The sequence below is a fragment of the Macaca thibetana genome, chromosome 4, assembly GCF_024542745.1.
Source record: "Macaca thibetana thibetana isolate TM-01 chromosome 4, ASM2454274v1, whole genome shotgun sequence".
Lineage (NCBI taxonomy): Eukaryota > Metazoa > Chordata > Mammalia > Primates > Cercopithecidae > Macaca > Macaca thibetana.
Window position 1 is genome coordinate 32,038,118 of NC_065581.1, and position 18,487 is coordinate 32,056,604.

General features: G+C 52.1%; 4 protein-coding genes across 7 annotated transcripts in view; 2 read left to right on the plus strand and 2 right to left on the minus strand.

The window, feature by feature from the left end:
* The window catches only part of ATP6V1G2 (ATPase H+ transporting V1 subunit G2), a 98,764-nt gene that overhangs the window by 21,046 nt on the left and 59,231 nt on the right, over nucleotides 1–18,487 (minus strand). The gene's annotated exons all lie outside the window — the stretch shown is intronic.
* LTA (lymphotoxin alpha) lies at nucleotides 7,141–9,520 on the plus strand. 2 transcript variants are annotated; one of them, XM_050788532.1, is made up of 4 exons: nucleotides 7,141–7,653; nucleotides 7,935–8,042; nucleotides 8,129–8,234; nucleotides 8,480–9,520. In XM_050788532.1, the coding sequence occupies exons 2-4, from the start codon at nucleotides 7,944–7,946 to the stop codon at nucleotides 8,890–8,892; spliced, it is 618 nt and encodes a 205-aa protein (XP_050644489.1). In that variant the 5' UTR covers nucleotides 7,141–7,653; nucleotides 7,935–7,943; the 3' UTR covers nucleotides 8,893–9,520. The 2 variants fall into 2 exon arrangements, with proteins under 2 accessions (XP_050644489.1, XP_050644490.1); XM_050788533.1 differs by having other exon boundaries at nucleotides 7,464–7,509.
* On the plus strand, nucleotides 10,563–13,546 carry TNF (tumor necrosis factor). 2 transcript variants are annotated; one of them, XM_050788526.1, is made up of 4 exons: nucleotides 10,563–11,125; nucleotides 11,725–11,770; nucleotides 11,964–12,011; nucleotides 12,313–13,546. In XM_050788526.1, exons 1-4 carry the CDS (start codon nucleotides 10,940–10,942, stop codon nucleotides 12,732–12,734), a joined length of 702 nt encoding a protein of 233 aa, XP_050644483.1. In that variant the 5' UTR covers nucleotides 10,563–10,939; the 3' UTR covers nucleotides 12,735–13,546. The 2 variants fall into 2 exon arrangements, with proteins under 2 accessions (XP_050644483.1, XP_050644482.1); XM_050788525.1 differs by lacking the exon at nucleotides 10,563–11,125 and having other exon boundaries at nucleotides 11,151–11,770.
* Nucleotides 15,780–17,848, minus strand: LTB (lymphotoxin beta). Of its 2 annotated transcripts, XM_050788515.1 has the most exons (4): nucleotides 17,651–17,848; nucleotides 17,021–17,066; nucleotides 16,766–16,837; nucleotides 15,780–16,371 (listed from the first exon to the last, which is right to left on the minus strand). In XM_050788515.1, exons 1-4 carry the CDS (start codon nucleotides 17,846–17,848, stop codon nucleotides 15,917–15,919), a joined length of 771 nt encoding a protein of 256 aa, XP_050644472.1. In that variant the 3' UTR covers nucleotides 15,780–15,916. The 2 variants fall into 2 exon arrangements, with proteins under 2 accessions (XP_050644472.1, XP_050644473.1); XM_050788516.1 differs by lacking the exon at nucleotides 17,021–17,066 and having other exon boundaries at nucleotides 16,324–16,371; nucleotides 17,651–17,836.

The following is an 18,487-nucleotide window of genomic DNA, read 5'->3' on the forward strand; positions in this document are numbered from 1 at the left end:
GGAGGAGGAGGTTGCCAATGGTCCAGGGGAGAGAAAATAATAACCCCTCTCTTCTACCTTCATTCCTCTAGTGATGGAGGTCGAAGAAAGAGCAACCTTCACCACAGAGAGGACTAGCATCATTAGGGGAAAGCCAGGTTTCAAAATGCCCAGAGGAAAACACTTTCAAACATAGAAGACAAGATTTGAAACTGTGAGGAGTTCCACCATATATTGTGAAGTGGATTGGTAGAAGGGTCCTTGTGGAGTCGGGAATTGAATCCAGGGAGGTGAAATCCCAGTGGGAATTCAGAAGACTAAGTCTGGAGAGTTTAGCTTCTGGGAGCAGGAGGTTGTTGCTTCTGGAATTCAGAAGGGAAGATGCACTGCATCCATTGTGAGGGGAAACAAGTGTCTCAAAGGGGTCTTATAGGGATGCCCAAGAGAAGTTCCATGGCTTTAAACACCATCTTCATGCTGACCATGCCTAGGTTTCTTTATCTAGCTTGGACCTTGCCCTGAAATCCAGATGTTTATCTGCCAAGTGACATCTCTACTTGCGTGTCTAATAGACTTACACTTAACCACACCCAAAATAGAAGTTTTTAGTTTTTCCATCCATCAGAATCCTGCTTCTCTCCCAGTCTCTACATCTCCCACCCATCAATCCATCATCTAGTCCTGTCGATTCTACCCTTGGAATGTATAATATATCCCAAATTTGTCTACTTCTCTCCATGTCCATGGCTGCCACTATTTTCTCTTCACCATTAATGCCACTGCCACCTGTCTCCTACCAGCCAGCCTAATCACAGGAGCCACAGCGATCTTTTAAAAACAAGTCCAGGCCGGGCACGTTGGCTATGCCTATAATCCCAGCACTTTGGGAGGCCGAGGCGGGTGGATCACAAGGTCAGGAGTTCGAGACCAGCCTGCCCAACATGATAAAACCCCATCTCTACTAAAAATACCAAAATTAGCTAGGCATGGTGGTGCATGCCTGTAATCCCAGCTACTCAGGGGGCCAAGGCAGGAGAATCACTTGAACCTGGGAGGTGGAAGTTGCAGTGAGCCAAGATCACGCCATAGCACTCCAGCTTGGGCAACCGAGCAAGACTCTATCTCAAAAAAAAAAAAAGTCCAGGCCAGGCTCAGTGGCACATGCCTGTAATCCCAACACTTTGGGAGGCTAAGGTACAAAGATTGCCTGAGGCCAAGAGTTCAAGGCTGCAGTGACCTATGATGGTGCCACTATACTCCAACCTGGACAAAAAAAAGTGAGACTCCATCTCCAAAAAAAAAAAAAAAAAAAAAAAAAAAAACAGGCTGGGTGCAGTGGCACATGTCTGTAATTCCAGCACTTTGGGAGGCTGAGGCAGGCGGATCACTTGAGGTCAGGAGTTCAAGACCAGCCTGGCCAAGATGGTGTACTTTCTCTACTAAAAGTACAAAAATTAGCCAGGCATGGTGGCATGCACCTATAATCCCACCTACTTGGGAGACTGAGATAGGCGGATCACTTGAACCTGGGAGGCAGAGGTTGCAGCGAGCCGAGATTGTGCTACTGCTCTCCAGCCTGGGCGACAGAGTGAGACTCTTGTCTTTAAAAAAAAAAAAAAGGCTGGGCGTGGTGTCTCACGCCTGTAATCCCAGCACTTTGGGAGGCCGAGGCAGGTGGATCACCTGAGGTCAGCCTGGCCAAGATGGTGTACTTTCTCTACTAAAAGTACAAAAATTAGCCAGGCATGGTGGCATGCACCTATAATCCCAGCTACTCAGGAGGCTGAGACAGGAGAATCGTTTGAACCCAGGCAGTGGAGGTTGCGGTGAGCTGAGATTGCACCATTGTACTCCAGCCTGGGCAACAGAGTGAGACTCCATTTCCAAAAAAAAGAAAGAAAAAAATTCCAGGGCCGGTGTGGTGACTCATGCCTGTAATCTCAAAACTTTGGGAGACTGGCCCAGCATAGTGGCTCACAACTGTAATCCCAACACTTTGAGAGGCTGAGGCAGGTGGATTACCTGAGGTCAGGAGTTCGAGACCAGCCTAACATGGTGAAAGCCCATCTCTACTAAATACAAAAAATTAGCCAGGCATGGTGGCGTGCACCTGTAATCCCAGCTGCTTGGGAGGCTGAAGCAGGAGAATCACTTGAACCTAGGAGGCAGAGGTTGCAGTGAGCTGAGATCAGCCATTGGACTCCAACCTGGGCAAAAAGAGCGAAACCCCCTCTCAAACAAACAAACAACAACAACAAAAAAACACTTTGGGAAGCTGAGATGGGCAGATCACTTGGAAACCAGGAGTTCGAGACCAGTCTAAACAGCATAGTGAGACCCTGTCTCTACAAAAATTTAAAAAATTTTTTTAAAATCAGCCAGGCACAGTGGCACACACCTATAGTCCTAGATACTTGGGAAACTGAGGTGGAAGGATGACTTGAGCCCATGATAGGTTGCAGTGGGCTATGATGGTGCCACTGCACTCCGGCCTAGGCCATAGAGCAAGACACCATGTCAAAAAAAAAAAAAAAAAAAAAAAAAAATCCAATCACCTCTGCTCACCTCTCTCTTCTCTCTCTCTCTCCCCCGCAACACACACACTGACAACCTTTAAAAGCTTCCTGTGGCTGGATGAAATCTAGAGGCTTTACCCTCCTCACATGGCCCTGCATGACCTGGCCCCTGGCCTCCTCTCTGACCTCATCTCCCACCCCTCTCCCAGCCTCTCTGCTCCAGCCACACTGGCCGCCTGTTTGTCTCCAACACCCCCAGCTTGGTTCCGCCTTCCAGCATTTGCAGTAGCTGCTCCCTTTACCTGGAATGCTTTGCTCCCAAACTTTTACCTGGTCAATATTTTTTGTCATTTGGGTCTCAGCTCCAGTGCCACCCAATCACTTGAAGCGGATTTTGCTGACTGCTGTGTTTAAAAGTAGCTCCCTGCCACTCTAACGACACCAGCCTGTCTTATTTTCTCATAGCACTATGTACCAATTTCTTCTTCAGTTTCTTTCTTTTCCGTCTGGCCTCACTGGAATACAAGCTCCGCAGGTGCCTTCTCTGATCCCTTTGCCTCTGTGTCCCTCCTGCCTTAGAACAATGCCCAGCATGTGGTAGGCACTCAGATACCACTAAATGGAGGAATGGATGAATAATTCATAAAGCAGGATAAAGTTCAACTTTAGGTTGTGGCTCAGATTGGATTTACATTTAGAGTCAGATTTAAGTTTAGTGTTAGGAGTGGTGGTAAACTGGTTTCAAGATCAGCCCTAGAAACAGGGTTGGGTTGGGGTAGAGGAGTTTTATTTAGGGGGTTATTAATTGGAATGTGTTTAGATTTGAGGTTAGGGTTACAGTTGGGGTTGAGTCTGAGTTGTGATTTGGGTTGAGGTTAAATTTGGGTTAGGGTTGATGTTGGTATTAAATCCCAATTTAGGTTTTGAGGCTAAGTTCAAGTTTGAAGCTAATGTCATTTCAGTCTCATTTGGAGGCTTCAGAGATTTCACTAGTTTCTCCACAAAGACCACTATAAAGACTGTATTTCCCTGAGTTTGGGGCACAAGACTCCAGTCATCAGCTCTCCCACCCAGGGAAAGTCCCAAACCAACTGCTGGCCTGCCCAAGAAAGAAACCAAATTTCATACAACCTCCGAAACTGAGATTGAAACCAAGATTGGCTCATCTCAAGGAGCATCCTTCAGCATATCTCACATGCACGTGACACAGCCTCAGCCCAGTCTTGCCCTTCCTTCCTCTCTGTCTCTCGTCTGCCCATCACTCCTTCTTGCCTTTAATTTAAATTTCTTCCTCTTTAATTTAAATTTCGCTCTGTGTCTCATTATTAATTACAGTACCATTTTGGGTTTTTTTTTGTTTTTTGTTTTTTGTTTTGTTTTGTTTTTTGGTTTGTTTGTTTGTTTGAAATGGAGTCTCACTTTGTTGCCCAGGCTGGAGTGCAGTGGTGCGATCTTGGTTCACTGCAATCTCTGCTTCCCGGGTTCAAGCAGTTCTCCTGCCTCAGCCTCCCTAGTAGCTAGGACTACAGGCACGTGCCACCACGCTCGGCTAATTTTTTGTATTTTTAGCAGTGATGGAGTTTCACCATGTTGGCTAGGATTGTCTCTATCTCTTGACCTCGTGATCCACTCTCACACTCTCCTTGGCCTCCCAAAGTGCTGGGATGACAGGCGTGTGCCACTGCACCCAGTCTTGCAATACCATTTTATATTTTAATATAGCTCAGTTGGGGTCTCAGTCTATCAGCTCATACCATTAGAGAAGCAGAAAGAGACAACAGGAAGCAAAAAGGACCCTGAAAGAAAGGGCAACACGGAGAAAAAGAAAGGAACAGGGGCTAAGAGGGAAACCAACACTGACGCAAGAGATAAGGTTAAAAGAATGAAAAGAAGGTTGGGCACAGTGGCTTACGCCCATAATCCCAGCACTTTGGGAGGTCAAGGCAGGCGGATCACCTGAGGTCCAGAGTTCGAGACGAACCTGGCCAACATGGTGAGACCCCCCCCCACCATCTCTACTAAAAATACAAAAATAAATTAGACGGGCTTGATGGAGTGCCTGTAATCCCAGCTACTAGGGAGGCTGAGGCAGGAGAATCGCTTGAACCCGGGAGGCAGAGGTTGCAGTGAGCGGAGATTGTGCCACTGCACTTCAGCCTGGGCAACAGAGTAAGAACCTGTCTCAAAAAAAAAAAAAAAGGAAAAGAAATTTTCTGACCTACCCCATCTGATAGTAGGTTATAAGACCTTCATTCCAGAAGAGGCTCTGCCCTATCCCTGGGAGGAAGGAACGCTGTACAGAGAGACCGAGAAGAATATGGCCAGGCCTTACTGGGATCCCCCCAATTCCAGTCTATCACCATTAGATTCTACTCCTTTTGTTCAATTACATTTCTGCACAGCTGTTCATTCTTCGTCAAATCTAAGCATAAAAATAGATTTCCCTGGGTCCTTCGGTCCTCATTTCTGAAGACTCCCATGTCCTCTAAAACTTTGATTAAATAAATGTATTACGCTTTTCTCTTGTTAATCTGTCTTTTGTTATAGGAGTATTGGCCATAACCCTTATGATGGGTCAGGAAGGGATCACCCCTTTCTGCCCCTACAGAAATAATAGCTAAGACTAGTAAAGCATAAAAGGCAAAGGTACACGGCCTCAAGTAGAGAAGGAGAACAGGAGAAATAACTCATACACACCCAGAATGTTAATTACATGTCCCTCCATGTTACGCCAAGACCCCTCAGGGACCTTGTGCCTGGGGAGAGAAGTGGTCTGCCCCCATGGAACAGTGGGCTTGACCCCGGGTCGCCACCAGCCCCAGCTCCAACCCCTCTAACACTCTCCAAGTAAAATCACATCAGTAGCAGTAATAATATTTGAGGTGACCAGTTGGTATTATCTCAAACTTAGGAAAAGTGAATAAAGTCATCTTTAGAAACTTTGCTTTTTTTTTAAACCTTGTAACTTGTAAGCTAACTGAAAATGGGCTCATGTATGAGAATGTTCATATCAACATTTTTCGTGTTCGACAAAAACTAGAAACAAACCAAATGCCCATCAACAGAATATATTAGAGTATATTGATACAACAGAATATCACATCACAATTTTTTTTTTTTTTTTTTTTTTTTGAGATGGAGTCTCGCTCTGTCGCCCAGGCTGGAGTGCAGTGGCCGGATCTCAGCTCACTGCAAGCTCTGCCTCCTGGGTTTACGCCATTCTCCTGCCTCAGCCTCCCAAGTAGCTGGGACTACAGGCGCCCGCCACCTCACCCGGCTAGTTTTTTGTATTTTTTAGTAGAGACAGGGTTTCACCGGGTTAACCAGGATGGTCTCGATCTCCTGACCTCGTGATCCGCCCGTCTCGGCCTCCCAAAGTGCTGGGATTACAGGCTTGAGCCACCGCGCCCGGCCCACGTCGCAATTTTTAAAAAAAATATTACTGATACATAAAACCACGTGGATGAATCTCACAAACATAATGCTGACTGAAAGAGGCCAAACAGAAATGAGTACATTCTGTGTGATTTCATGTATATGATGCCCCAAAGCAGGAGGAACTAATCTCTGATGACAAAGGAGAGAGAGTGGTTGGTTATCTTTGGAGGGTATCAGCAGGGAGGGGGCATGAGGGAACCTGCTGGGAACCTGAAAATACGTGGAACTGGGTGATGGCTACATACAGATGGAAAAATTCATCAGTCGTACACTTAAGAGGTGTCCACCTCATACTTAAGTTACATATCAATAAAAAGGAAAACATTTTTGGAACTTTTTTTTTTTTTTTTTTGAGACAGTCTTGCTCTGTCCCCCAGGCTGGAGTGCAATGGTGTGATCTTGACTCACTGCAGCCTCCATCTCCTGGGTTCAAATGGTTCTCCAGCCTCAGCCTCCCAAGTAGCTGGGACTACAGATGCGCACCACCACGCCTGGCTGATTTTTGTATTTTTTTTAGAGATGGGGTTTTACCATGTTGGCCAGCTGGTCTCGAACTCCTGACCTCAAGTAATCCACCTGCCTCAGACTCCCAAAGTGCTGGGATTACAGGCGTGAGCCACTGCACCAGGCCTGGAACAATTTTAAAATAATGTATTGGCTCTGCAAATGCAGCTTCAGGACAAGTCCCTTAGCTGTCCCCACCCCACCCTAAGTCACCACCCTTAAGCCTCACCCATGTGGAATTCTGAAACTTCCCTTGTAGAGAATGTTGGAAGGTGTCTGCCACATTGATCCTGGAGTGTGTGTTTATTTGTGGTTATATAAATCTGATCTGTGGAAGCCACCTGAGGTCAGGAAGAGATGGAGGGCATCCTTCAGGAGTGAGATGAGACATCATCATACTTGAGTGTCCAGCATCATCTCTGAGTAAGGGGACCAAAAAATATATCTTCCAAACTAGGACATTTTCAAGAGTGGAAGGGGGCTCCATTAATATTTTCACCTGCACGAGAGGCAAACGCTAGAATGTCCCCGATGAAGAGGATATATAATGAACCTTCTTGATGTGAAACCTGCCAGATGGGCTGGAAAGTCCATATACTGGAACAAGTATGACTTGAGTTGTTTGGGACAAGGGCAGGGGTACAAGAGAAGGAAATGGGCAAAGAGAGAAGCCTGTACTCAGCCAAGGGTGCAGAGATGTTATATATATGACTGCTCTTCAGGGAACCGGGCCTCCAGCCCACACCCCAGCTGCTCAACCTCCTCCTCTCCGAATTGACTGTCCCTTCTCTGGAACTCTAGGCCTGACCCCACTCCCTGGCCCTCCCAGCCCACGATTCCCCTGACCCAACTCCCTTTCCCAGAACTCAGTCGCCTGAACCCCCAGCCTGTGGTTCTCTCCTAGGCCTCAGCCTTTCCTGCCTTTGACTGAAACAGCAGCATCTTCTAAGCCCTGGGGGCTTCCCCGGGCCCCAGCCCCGACCTAGAACCCGCCCGCCGCCTGCCACGCTGCCGCTGCCGCTTCCTCTATAAAGGGACCTGAGCGTCCGGGCCCAGGGGCTCCGCACAGCAGGTGAGGCTCTCCTGCCCCATCTCCTTGGGCTGCCCGTGCTTCGTGCTTTGGACTACCACCCCACAGTGTCCTGCCCTCTGCCTGGGCCTCGGTCCCTCCTGCACCTGCTGCCTGGATCCCTGGCCTGCCTGGGCCTGGGCCTTGGTGGGTTTGGTTTTGGTTTCCTTCTCTGTCTCTGACTCTCCATCTGTCAGTCTCATTGTCTCTGCCACACATTCTCTGTTTCTGCCATGATCCCTCTCTGTTCCCTTCCCGTCTCTCTCTGCCTCCCTCTGCTCACCTTGGGGTTTCTCTGACTGCATCTTGTCCCCTTCTCTGTCGATCTCTCTCTCAGGGGTGGGGGGGTGCTGTCTCCCAGGGCAGGAGGTCCGTCTTCCGCAGCGTGCCCCGCCCCGCTTACTGTCTCTCTCTCTCTTTCTCTGCAGGTTCTCCCCATGACACCACCTGAACGTCTCTTCCTCTCAAGGGTGCGTGGCACCCCCCTACACCTCCTCCTTCTGGGGCTGCTGCTGGTCCTGCTGCCTGGGGCCCAGGTGAGGCAGCAGGAGAATGGGGGCTGCTGGGGTGGCTCAGCCAAACCTTGAGCCCTAGAGACCCCCTCAACTCTGTTCTCCCCTAGGGGCTCCCTGGTGTTGGCCTCACACCTTCAGCTGCCCAGACTGCCCGTCAGCACCCCAAGATGCATCTTGCCCACAGCACCCTCAAACCTGCTGCTCACCTCATTGGTAAACATCCACCTGACCTCCCAGACATGTCCCCCCCAGCTCTTCTCCTACCCCTGCCTCAGGAACCCAAGCATCCACTCCTCTCTGCCAACTTCCTCCATGCTAAAAAAACAGAGGCAGGCACTCCTATGCCTCCCCCTGCCACCCCCCAGGAACGCAGCTGTTCAGTGCCTGCTTCCTCAGGGATTGAGACCTCTGATTCAGACCCCTGATCTCCCATCCCCATCCTCTATGGCTCTTCCTAGGAGACCCCAGCAAGCAGAACTCACTGCTCTGGAGAGCGAACACGGACCGTGCCTTCCTCCAGGATGGTTTCTCCTTGAGCAACAATTCTCTCCTGGTCCCCACCAGTGGCATCTACTTCGTCTACTCCCAGGTGGTCTTCTCTGGGAAAGCCTACTCTCCTAAGGCCACCCCCACCCCACTCTACCTGGCCCATGAGGTCCAGCTCTTCTCCTCCCAGTACCCCTTCCACGTGCCTCTTCTCAGCTCCCAGAAGATGGTGTATCCAGGGCTGCAGGAACCCTGGCTGCACTCGATGTACCACGGGGCTGCGTTCCAGCTCACCCAGGGAGACCAGCTATCCACCCACACAGATGGCATCCCTCACCTAGTCCTCAGCCCTAGTACTGTCTTCTTTGGAGCCTTCGCTCTGTAGAACTTGGAAAACTCCAGAAAGAAAAAATAATTGATTTCAAGACCTTCTCCCCATTCTGCCTCCATTCTGACCATTTCAGGGGTCACCACCACCTCTTCTTTGGCCATTCCAACAGCTCAAGTCTTCCCTGATCAAGTCACCGGAGCTTTCAAAGAAGGAATTCTAGGCATCCCAGGGACCACACCTCCCTGAACCATCCTGGATGTCTGTCTGGCTGAGGATTTCAAGCCTGCCTAGGAATTTCCAGCCCAAAGCTGTTGGTCTGTCCCACCAGCTAGGTGGGGCCTAGATCCACACACGGAGGAAGAGCAGGCACATGGAGGAGCTTGGGGGATGACTGGAGGCAGGGAGGGGACTATTTATGAAGGCAAAAAATTTAAATTATTTATTTATGGAGGATGGAGAGAGGGGAATAATAGAAGAACATCCAAGGAGAGACAGAGACAGGCCCAAGAGATGAAGAGTGAGAGGGCATGGGCACCAGGCTGACCGAGAGAGAAAGAAGTAGGCGTGAGGGATCACAGGGCCCCAGAAGGCAGTGAAAGGCTCTGAAAGCCAGCTGCTGACCAGAGTCCCACACGGAGGCATCTGCACCCTGGATGAAGCCCAATAAACCTCTTTTCTCTGAGACGCTGTCTGCTTGTGTGTGTCTGTCTGGGAGTGAGAATCTCCCAGTCTATCTAAGGAAAGGAGGGAGGGATAGAGGGCTCAAAGGGAGCAAGAGCTGTGGGGAGAACAAAAGGATAAGGGGCTCAGAGAGCTTCAGGGACATGTGATGGACTCACTAGGTGAGGCCGCCAGACTGCTGCAGGGGAAGCAAAGGAGAAGCTGAGAAGACAAAGGAAAAGTCAGGGTCTGAAGGGGCGGGGGTCAGGGAGCTCCTGGGAGATATGGCCACAAGTAGTGGCTCTGAGGAATGGGTTACAGGAGACCTCTGGGGAGATGTGACCACAGCAAAGGGTAGGAGAATGTCCAGGGCTATGGGGGTTGAGTATGGGGACCCCCCCTGCCAAGACAGGGCCATGTAGAGGGCCCTAGGGAGTGAAAGAGCCTCCAGGACCTCTAGGTATGGAATACAGGGGACGTTTAAGAAGATATGGCCACACATTGGGGCCCTGAGAAGTGAGAGTTTCATGAAAAAAATCAGGGACCCCAGAGTTCCTTGGAAGCCAAGACTGAAACCAGCATTGTGAGTCCCCGGGTCAGAGTGAAAGAAGAAGGCCTGCCCCAGTGGGGTCTGTGAATTCCCGGTGGTGATTTCACTCCCCGGGGGCTGTCCCAGGCTTGTCCCTGCTACCCCCATCCAGCCTTCCCTGAGGCCCTGAGCCTGCCCCCAAGCCCCCAGCTCCTTCTCCCCCAAGGAACCCAGACGCAGGCCTCAGGACTCAACACAGCTTTTCTCCCTCCAACCCCATTTTCTCTATCTCAAGGACTCAGCTTTCTGAAGCCCCTCCCAGTTCTAGTTCTATCTTTTTCCTGCATCCTGTCTGGAAATCAGAGGGAAACAGACCACAGACCTGGTCCCCAGAAGAAACGGAGGCAATAGGCTTTGAGGGGCAGGAGGACGGGATTCAACCTCCAGAGTCCCACACACAAATCAGTCAGAGGCCCAGAAGACCCCCCTCGGAATCGGAGCAGGGATGGTGGGGAGAGTGAGGAGTATCCTTGATGCTTGGGTGTCCCCAACTTTCCAAATCCCCGCCCCCGCGATGGAGAAGAAACCAAGACAGAAGGTGCAGGGCCCACTACCGCTTCCTCCAGATGAGCTCATGGGTTTCTCCACCAAGGAAGTTTTCCGCTGGTTGAATGATTCTATCCCCGCCCTCTCGCCCCAGGGACATATAAACGCAGTTGTTTGCACACCCAGCCAGCAGACGCTCCCTCAGCAAGGACAGCAGAGGACCAGCTAAGAGGGAGAGAAGCAACTCCAGACCCCAACTGAAAAAAAACCCTCAGACGCCACATCCCCAGACAAGCTGCCAAGCGGGTTCTCTCCCTCTCACATACTGACCCAGGGCTCCACCCTCTCTTCACTGGAAAGGACACCATGAGCACGGAAAGCATGATCCGGGACGTGGAGCTGGCCGAGGAGGCGCTCCCCAGGAAGACAGCGGGGCCCCAGGGCTCCAGGCGGTGCTGGTTCCTCAGCCTCTTCTCCTTCCTGCTCGTGGCAGGCGCCACCACGCTCTTCTGTCTGCTGCACTTTGGAGTGATCGGCCCCCAGAGGGAAGAGGTGAGTGCCTCGCCAGCCTTCATCCACTCTCCCACCCAAGAGAGGGAGAGAGATGGGATGGGCGAAAGATGTGTGCTGACAGGGAGGGATGGAGAGAAAAACAACGTGGAGGAAGACGAGGATGCAGAAAGAGATGTGGCAAGAGATGGAGAACAGAGAGAGAAAGATGGAGAGGCAGGATGTCTGGCACATGGAAGGTGCTCACTAAGTGTGTATGGAGTGAATGAATGAATGAATGAACAATCAGATAGTAAATAAGATATGGAGACAGATGTGGGGTGTGAGCAGAGAGATGGGGGAAGAAACAAGTGATATGAATAAAGATGGTGAGACAGAGAGTGGGAAATATGGCAGCTAAGGAGAGAGATGAGGGAGATAAGGAGAGATGAGGGAGATAAGGAGAGATGAAGATAGGATGTCTGGCACACAGAAGACACTCAGTGAAAGAGTTGTTGAATGCATGGAGGGTGAATATACAGATGAATGGAGAGAGAAAACCGGACAACTCAGGGCTAAGAGCGCAGGTCAGACAGGCAGCCAGCTGTTCCTCCTTTAAGGGTGATTCCCTTGATGTTAACCATTCTCCTTCTCCCCAACAGTTCCCCAAGGACCCCTCTCTAATCAGCCCTCTGGCTCAGGCAGTCAGTAAGTGTCTCTAAACCTTTTTCCTAATTCTGGGTTTGGGTTGGGGTGTAGGGTTAGTACTGGTACGAAAGCAGTGGGGGAAATTTAAAGTTTTGGTCTTGGGGGAGGGCGGATGGGGTGAAAGTAAGGGGATGGGGGGTATTTTCTAGGAAGTTTAAGGGTCTCACCTTTTTCTTTTCTCTCTCCTCTTCAGGATCATCTTCTCGAACCCCAAGTGACAAGCCTGTAGCCCATGTTGTAGGTAAGAGCTCTGATGATGTGTCTTGGAACTTGGAGGGCTAGGATTTGGGGGTTGAAGCCCGGCTGAGGGTAGGCAGACCTTGGAGACAGTGTGAGAAGGACTGGCTGAGCTCAAGGGAAGGGTGGAGGAACTGCACAGCCCTTAGGGGGATACTCAGAACGTCATGGCCAGGTGGGATGTGGGATGACAGACAGAGGGAACAGGAACCGGATGTGGGGTGGGCAGAGCTCGAGGGCCAGGATGTGGAGAGTGAACCGACATGGCCACACTGACTCCCCTCTCTCTCTCTCCCTCCCTCCAGCAAACCCTCAAGCTGAGGGGCAGCTCCAGTGGCTGAACCGCCGGGCCAATGCCCTCCTGGCCAATGGCGTGGAGCTGACAGATAACCAGCTGGTGGTGCCATCAGAAGGCCTGTACCTCATCTACTCCCAGGTCCTCTTCAAGGGCCAAGGCTGCCCCTCCAACCATGTGCTCCTCACCCACACCATCAGCCGCATCGCCGTCTCCTACCAGACCAAGGTCAACCTCCTCTCTGCCATCAAGAGCCCCTGCCAGAGGGAGACTCCAGAGGGGGCTGAGGCCAAGCCCTGGTATGAGCCCATCTACCTAGGAGGGGTCTTTCAGCTGGAGAAGGGTGATCGACTCAGCGCTGAGATCAATCTGCCCGACTATCTCGACTTTGCCGAGTCTGGGCAGGTCTACTTTGGGATCATTGCCCTGTGAGGAGGACGAACATCCATCCTTCCCAAACCCCTCCCCCGCCCCAATCCCTTTATTATCCCCTCCTTCAGACACCCTCATCCTCTTCTGGCTCAAAAAGAGAATTGGGGACTTAGGGCCAGACCCCAAGCTTAGAACTTTAAGCAACGCCACCACCACTTCGAAGCCTGGGGTTCAGGAATGTGTGGCCTGCACAGTGAAGTGCTGGCAACCACTGAGAATTCAAACTGGGGCCGCCAGCACTCACTGGGGCCTACAGCTTCCATCCCTGAACTCAGTCTGTGACATCTGGAATCTGGAGACCAGGGAGCCTTTGGTTCTGGCCGGAACGCTGCAAGACTTGAGAAGACATCACCTAGAAGTTGACACAAGTGGACCTCGGGCCTTCCTCTCTCCAGATGTTTCCAGACTTCCTTGAGACATGGAGCCTGGCCCTCCCCATGGAGCCAGCCCCCTCTATTTATGTTTGCACTTGTGATTATTTATTATTTATTATTTATTTATTTATTTACCGATGAATGTATTTATTTGGGAGGTCGGGGGATCCCAGGGGACCCAATGTGGGAGCTGCCTTGGCTCAGACATGTTTTCTGTGAAAACGGAGCTGAACAATAGGCTGTTTCCACATAGCCTCCTGGCCTCTGTGCCTTCTTTTGATTATGTTTTTTAAAATATTTATCTGATTAAGTTGTCCGAACAATGCAGATTTGGTGACTGACTGTCACTCATTGCTGAGCCTCTGCTCCCCAGGGGAGTTGTGTCTGTAATCGCCCTACTATTCAGTGGCGAGAAATAAAGTTTGCTTAGAAAAGAAACATGGTCTCCTTCTTGGAATTAATTCTGCATCTGCTTCTTCTTGTGGGTGGGAAGAAGCTCCCTAAGTCTCTCTCCACAGGCTTTAAGATCCTTCAGACCCAGTCCCATCCTTCGACTCCTAGGGTCCTGGAGACCTGACATAAACAAAGCCCAACAGAATATTCCCCATCCCCCAGGAAACAAGAGCCTGAACCTAATTACCTCTCCCTGAGGGCATGGGAATTTCCAACTCTGGGAATTCCAATCCTTGCTGGGAAAATCCTGCAGCTTAGGTGAGATTTCCGGCTGTTGCAGCTGGCCAGCCGTCCGGAGAGAGCTGGGGAGGAGTCACATTCTCAGGTACCTGAATCACACAGCCAAGGGACTTCCAGAGATTCAGGTGTCTAGGCTTCAAATCACCCTGTCCTAACTCTGTAACTTGAACCAGCCACTTAACCTATCTATCCAATGGAGACAGGAATGTCCACCACACATAGGGCATGTGAGAGAAGGCCTGACCTCCATCAGAGGACTTCACTCAGCCCTTGGCACAGTGGGCACTCAATGAATTCTGGCTTACTTCCTTCAACCAGTTTCCAGCTGTTCTATCCTATTCCATTCTCTCAGTGGGTGAAATTGAAGAGACTGAGGACAATAAAGAACAAGGGACTGAACCGCTGGGCATGGTGGCATGCACCTGTAATCCCACCACTTTTCGAGGCCAAGGTGAGAAGATAGATTGAACCCAGGAGTTCCAGAGCAATCTGGGCAATATAGTGAGATCCTGTCTCTATTTTTTTAAAAAGAATGAAATATAGGAATAAGATGTGGGTGAAGGACTCACATGCCAGCTTGGTCCCACCGGTCTTTGTGGTGAAGGAGGGGAGAGGTGAGAGGTGGGTGATCTGGAAGGAGAAAAGCACCCCTTCCCCCGATGAAGGCTCTTTTGGAGAGAGTCAAAGACAAATAAGGGCGGGGCGCAGTGGCTCATGCCTGTTATCCCAACACTTTGGGAGGTTGAGGTGGGAGGATCACTTGAGCCCACTAGTTCAAGACCAGCCTATGCAACATAGCAAGACTTTGTTTCTACAAAAAAAAATTAAAAATTAGGTGTAGTGGTGCATGCCTGTAGTTCTAGCTACTCAGCAGGCTGAGACAAGAGGATCACTCGAGCCCAGGAGTTTGAGGTTACAGTAAGCTATGATCATGCCACTGTACCCCCATCTGGGTGACAGAACAAGACCCTGTCTCAAAAAACAATTCCAAAAACAAATATGGAGACAGAAATTGAGCCCCCCAAGACTGGGAGCCCCCACTGAGCTCAGAAATTAGGCTTTACCCTCCAGCCCTGGGGTGCCAGGCAGGAGAAAACCGTGTGGTAGGCTAAGGGGGTGGGGTGACCCACTGGGGTGACCTAGATAGGGCCTTGGGTCACCCTCTGCCTCCTCCAGCCTGTGGCTGAAAGTCAGTCATGAAGTAAGGGGGGACTACTGTTACTCATCCCAGAAGCACCCACACTTACTCACTTTTGGGAAGGGGGACATAAAGTGTGAAAAAACGGTGAGGATTTTCCGCCTCACCCTAAATGGGACACCATAAGTGGGGCATTGGTTTTTCCTCCTCCCCAGAACTTCCTGGTGTTTTCAGGCACCACAGGCTCCTTCCTGCCGTCCCCATCTCTCTCTAATATTCTCCCCTTCTTTCTCCTTCAGCCTCCTCCCTTCAGACCCTATAAGCCTTGAATTAAGCTCCTTGGAGGAGAAGAGTGGACTGTGAGGTAGGAAACAGAGAGGCCTTCAGACAGCCCTAGGGGGAGAAGTGCGGGGCCCCTCCAGGCCTCATTCCTCTGTCGTGATAGGGGCTTACTCTGCTGCTGGGCCTTTCTGAGTGGTGCTTGCTGTGCTGTGTAACGACCCCTCTCACTGTTGGGGCGAACCCAAGAGAAAAGAGTGTGGTGCAGAGTCTGGTTGGGACCACGTGGCCCTGAAAATCAGGATGCCTGGAGAAGCTTCGGAGTTGGAGGAGTCCCCCTTCCTCCCACCCTCCAACTGGACTAATGATGGGGCCTGGCCATTCAGAGGCAGGGAGAGGGTGGGACAGGCCCACCAACATCCGTAGGAGCAAAGGCCATACGTTGTGTTGTGATGAATTGTTTCAAGCAACCAGAAGAGTACTGAGAATATTTAACCCACACCCGTGCACCCACCCTGAATTAAGACGTGTGTCGCAACTCGGCATCTTTATCGGCAGCACTGAAGCTTTCCATTCTTTATTTTCATCAGGCTCAAAATCAATTTCCAAACAGTCTCCTACATTTTTCCCACTGCCATGGGGTCCTGGGCGTCCGGGCCCCCAATATTTACACACTCGCACCACGCACTCATATTCCCTCACCCCACCATCACGGCCCCAAAGAAGGTCTTCCCTCTCGCGAAGTCCACCATATCGGGGTGACTGATGTTGACGTACACCCTCTCGCCCCTCCGGAGCTGCACCAGGCCGCCGAACCCCACGCTTGTGTACCAGAGAGGCCCGTACCCTTGCCTCCCGGCCGGGTCCAGCACGGGAGTCACGGTCTCAGCGCCCTCGAGCAGCAGCTCCGGAGTGCCCGGCCCGTAGGCGCCCCCCGCCCGGTACAGAGAGCTGCGCAGCGTGACCGAGCGGCCCCGGGGTTCCGCGCCGCCAGGGGGCGCCCGGCCCCGGTAGCCGACGAGACAGTAGAGGTAATAGAGGCCGTCCTGCGGGAGCGCCAGCCCTTCGGCGTCCGAGAACTGCGTCCCGCTCGTCAGAAACGCCTGTTCCTTCGTCGCCTCCCAGCCTAGCCCCTGCCCCTTCAGCGGAGCGCCTGCGGAGACACGGGCCCACACGCTCTTGGGAATGCGATCCTAAAGGCTTGGGACTTCTGGGAGGGGGGCGGCTTTTAGCCCCTGCGGGAACCGACCGGGCCGGGGGAGAGGGGATGCTGCTGTCTCTGGGATGAGTGCGAGTTGGGGGCCGAGGGAACTTGGATGTGGGGTGCAGAGCGCTGTAGTGGGGACCCCCAGGCCGGCTTTTGCTTGCACCGGAGGGAAGAAGAAACTACACTGCGGGGACGAGCGGAAGGGTGGGCATGAGCGGCGAAAGGTGGTGAAGCGGGTGGGAAACCGAGCCCTGGAATCATGGAGCCGAAAGACTCTGGGCGAGCAGAATTGGAACCTTCGGATTATTTACACTCTTATTCAGGTCTTTGAGGTCCTTACCTATGAGGTGGGCAGCTGGGAGCCCGGGGCTGAGATCTGCTTCTGGCTCCTCCTCCGGCAGCTTCTGAAACCCTGGAAGGGGCAAAGAGTCCACGATTGGGGCCAGGGCAGCCACCCATGCAGGCTACCCTTGAGAGGACAGGCAGCAGGGATGGGGAGCCTGGATTCCTAGAGGAAGAGGTATCTGGGAACGCAGCTGGGAGCTGGGAGCCCCTGAGGGGCTGAAGCGGGGAAGGAGAGACAGTCTGCTCTTACCCAGTCCTTGTTGGGCCTGTGCCCCGGGGTCAGCGGTGTCCGTTACCTGGTTGGGTGGGTCACAGTGCCCAGAGTTCAGATTCAGCTCATCTCACCCCTACCCCTCTGAAAGTGGACCCAAGCTGCAGGCCTGGGGTTTCTCCCACCAGCACCATCCCCAACACACACCTCCCTAGAAGGGAGAGCAAGCAAGGCATAGGTACTTGGGCAGAGAAACAGATGTGCCTCGGAAAGAGGAGAGGAGACACAAGGGGCTGTGTCAGGACACAAGCACAACATCACAGGAACATCACAGGAATATCACAGGAACATCGCAGGAACATCGCAGGAACAGTGCTCTGCACCCCACATCCATGTTCCCTCTCCCCCACTGGCACTCATCCCAGAGACAGCATCATCCTCCCTCCCCCAGCCCGGTAGGTTCCCGCAGGGGCTAACTGCAGCGGCTCACTGCAACCTCTGCCTCCTGGACAGGAACATGGACACAGAGTCAGCAAAGAGACAGGACATCCCCACCAGGGACAGCCAAGCCAGCTGAGCCAGAGGGGGCAAAAGACCACAGGCACAACCAGAGGGAGCCAAGCATCTGCAAGATACAGCTCTCCACCAGGGCCTGTTGCAGCCACTCACCAGTCCTCCCTGATCCTGGGGCACTAAGGCCAGCACAGCCAGGACAGTGATAGGCACCGCCAGCAACAGGGTCACCAGAGAAGTGGCTCCTGCCACAGCTAGCAGGAGGGAGCCCCTCCCCTGGAGCCTCCCACCCCTGCCCTCCAGCCCCAGTGCCCCCATTGAGACTGAACCAGAGCCAGAGCAGGGGGCTTTCATACCTCAGGGACGGGGCCACCCCCTCTCTGTAGACCTACACACCTGGCTGGGACTTTCCACACACCCCTGCTCCCCTCACCCAGCTTCCTGTTTACCCAGAGCTGGGGTGGGGCAGCTGGATGCCTGGGTTCTCTGAACTGGGGAAGAAGTTGGGGTAGGGAGACAGACTCTCAGGGTGGAACCAAAGGGGTCCTTAGACATCTTCTGGCTCAGCAGAGAGGGAAACTGAGGCTCAGGGAGGAAAGGTAACTTGCAGGAAGCCAGTCAGCAGAGCTGAAATGAGAACACAGATCTCCAGGTTTCCAGTGTGGTTTGCATTCTTCTAAACCCTCAAGGTAGGTGCTGAAGGAAGAGCTGATCCTGTCTCTGAGGTCAAGGGCTGGAGTAGGACAAGGACTGGAGTCTTGAGGGATGGATGTCTGGGTCCTTGAGAAGAACTGATTCCCATACTGGGCTGACATCCTCCCATTCCCTTGCTCACCTCCAGCCCCCTGTGCTGAGTGAGAAAGGGAGAGGTAAGCCTTAGCTTCACCACTGACTACTGACTCACTGAGGAGGGATGGAAATGGAGCTTTACCTCTCGCTACAAAGAGTAAAGACAGATGAACGAGGCATACTCCCACCCTCAGAGAGCTTCGA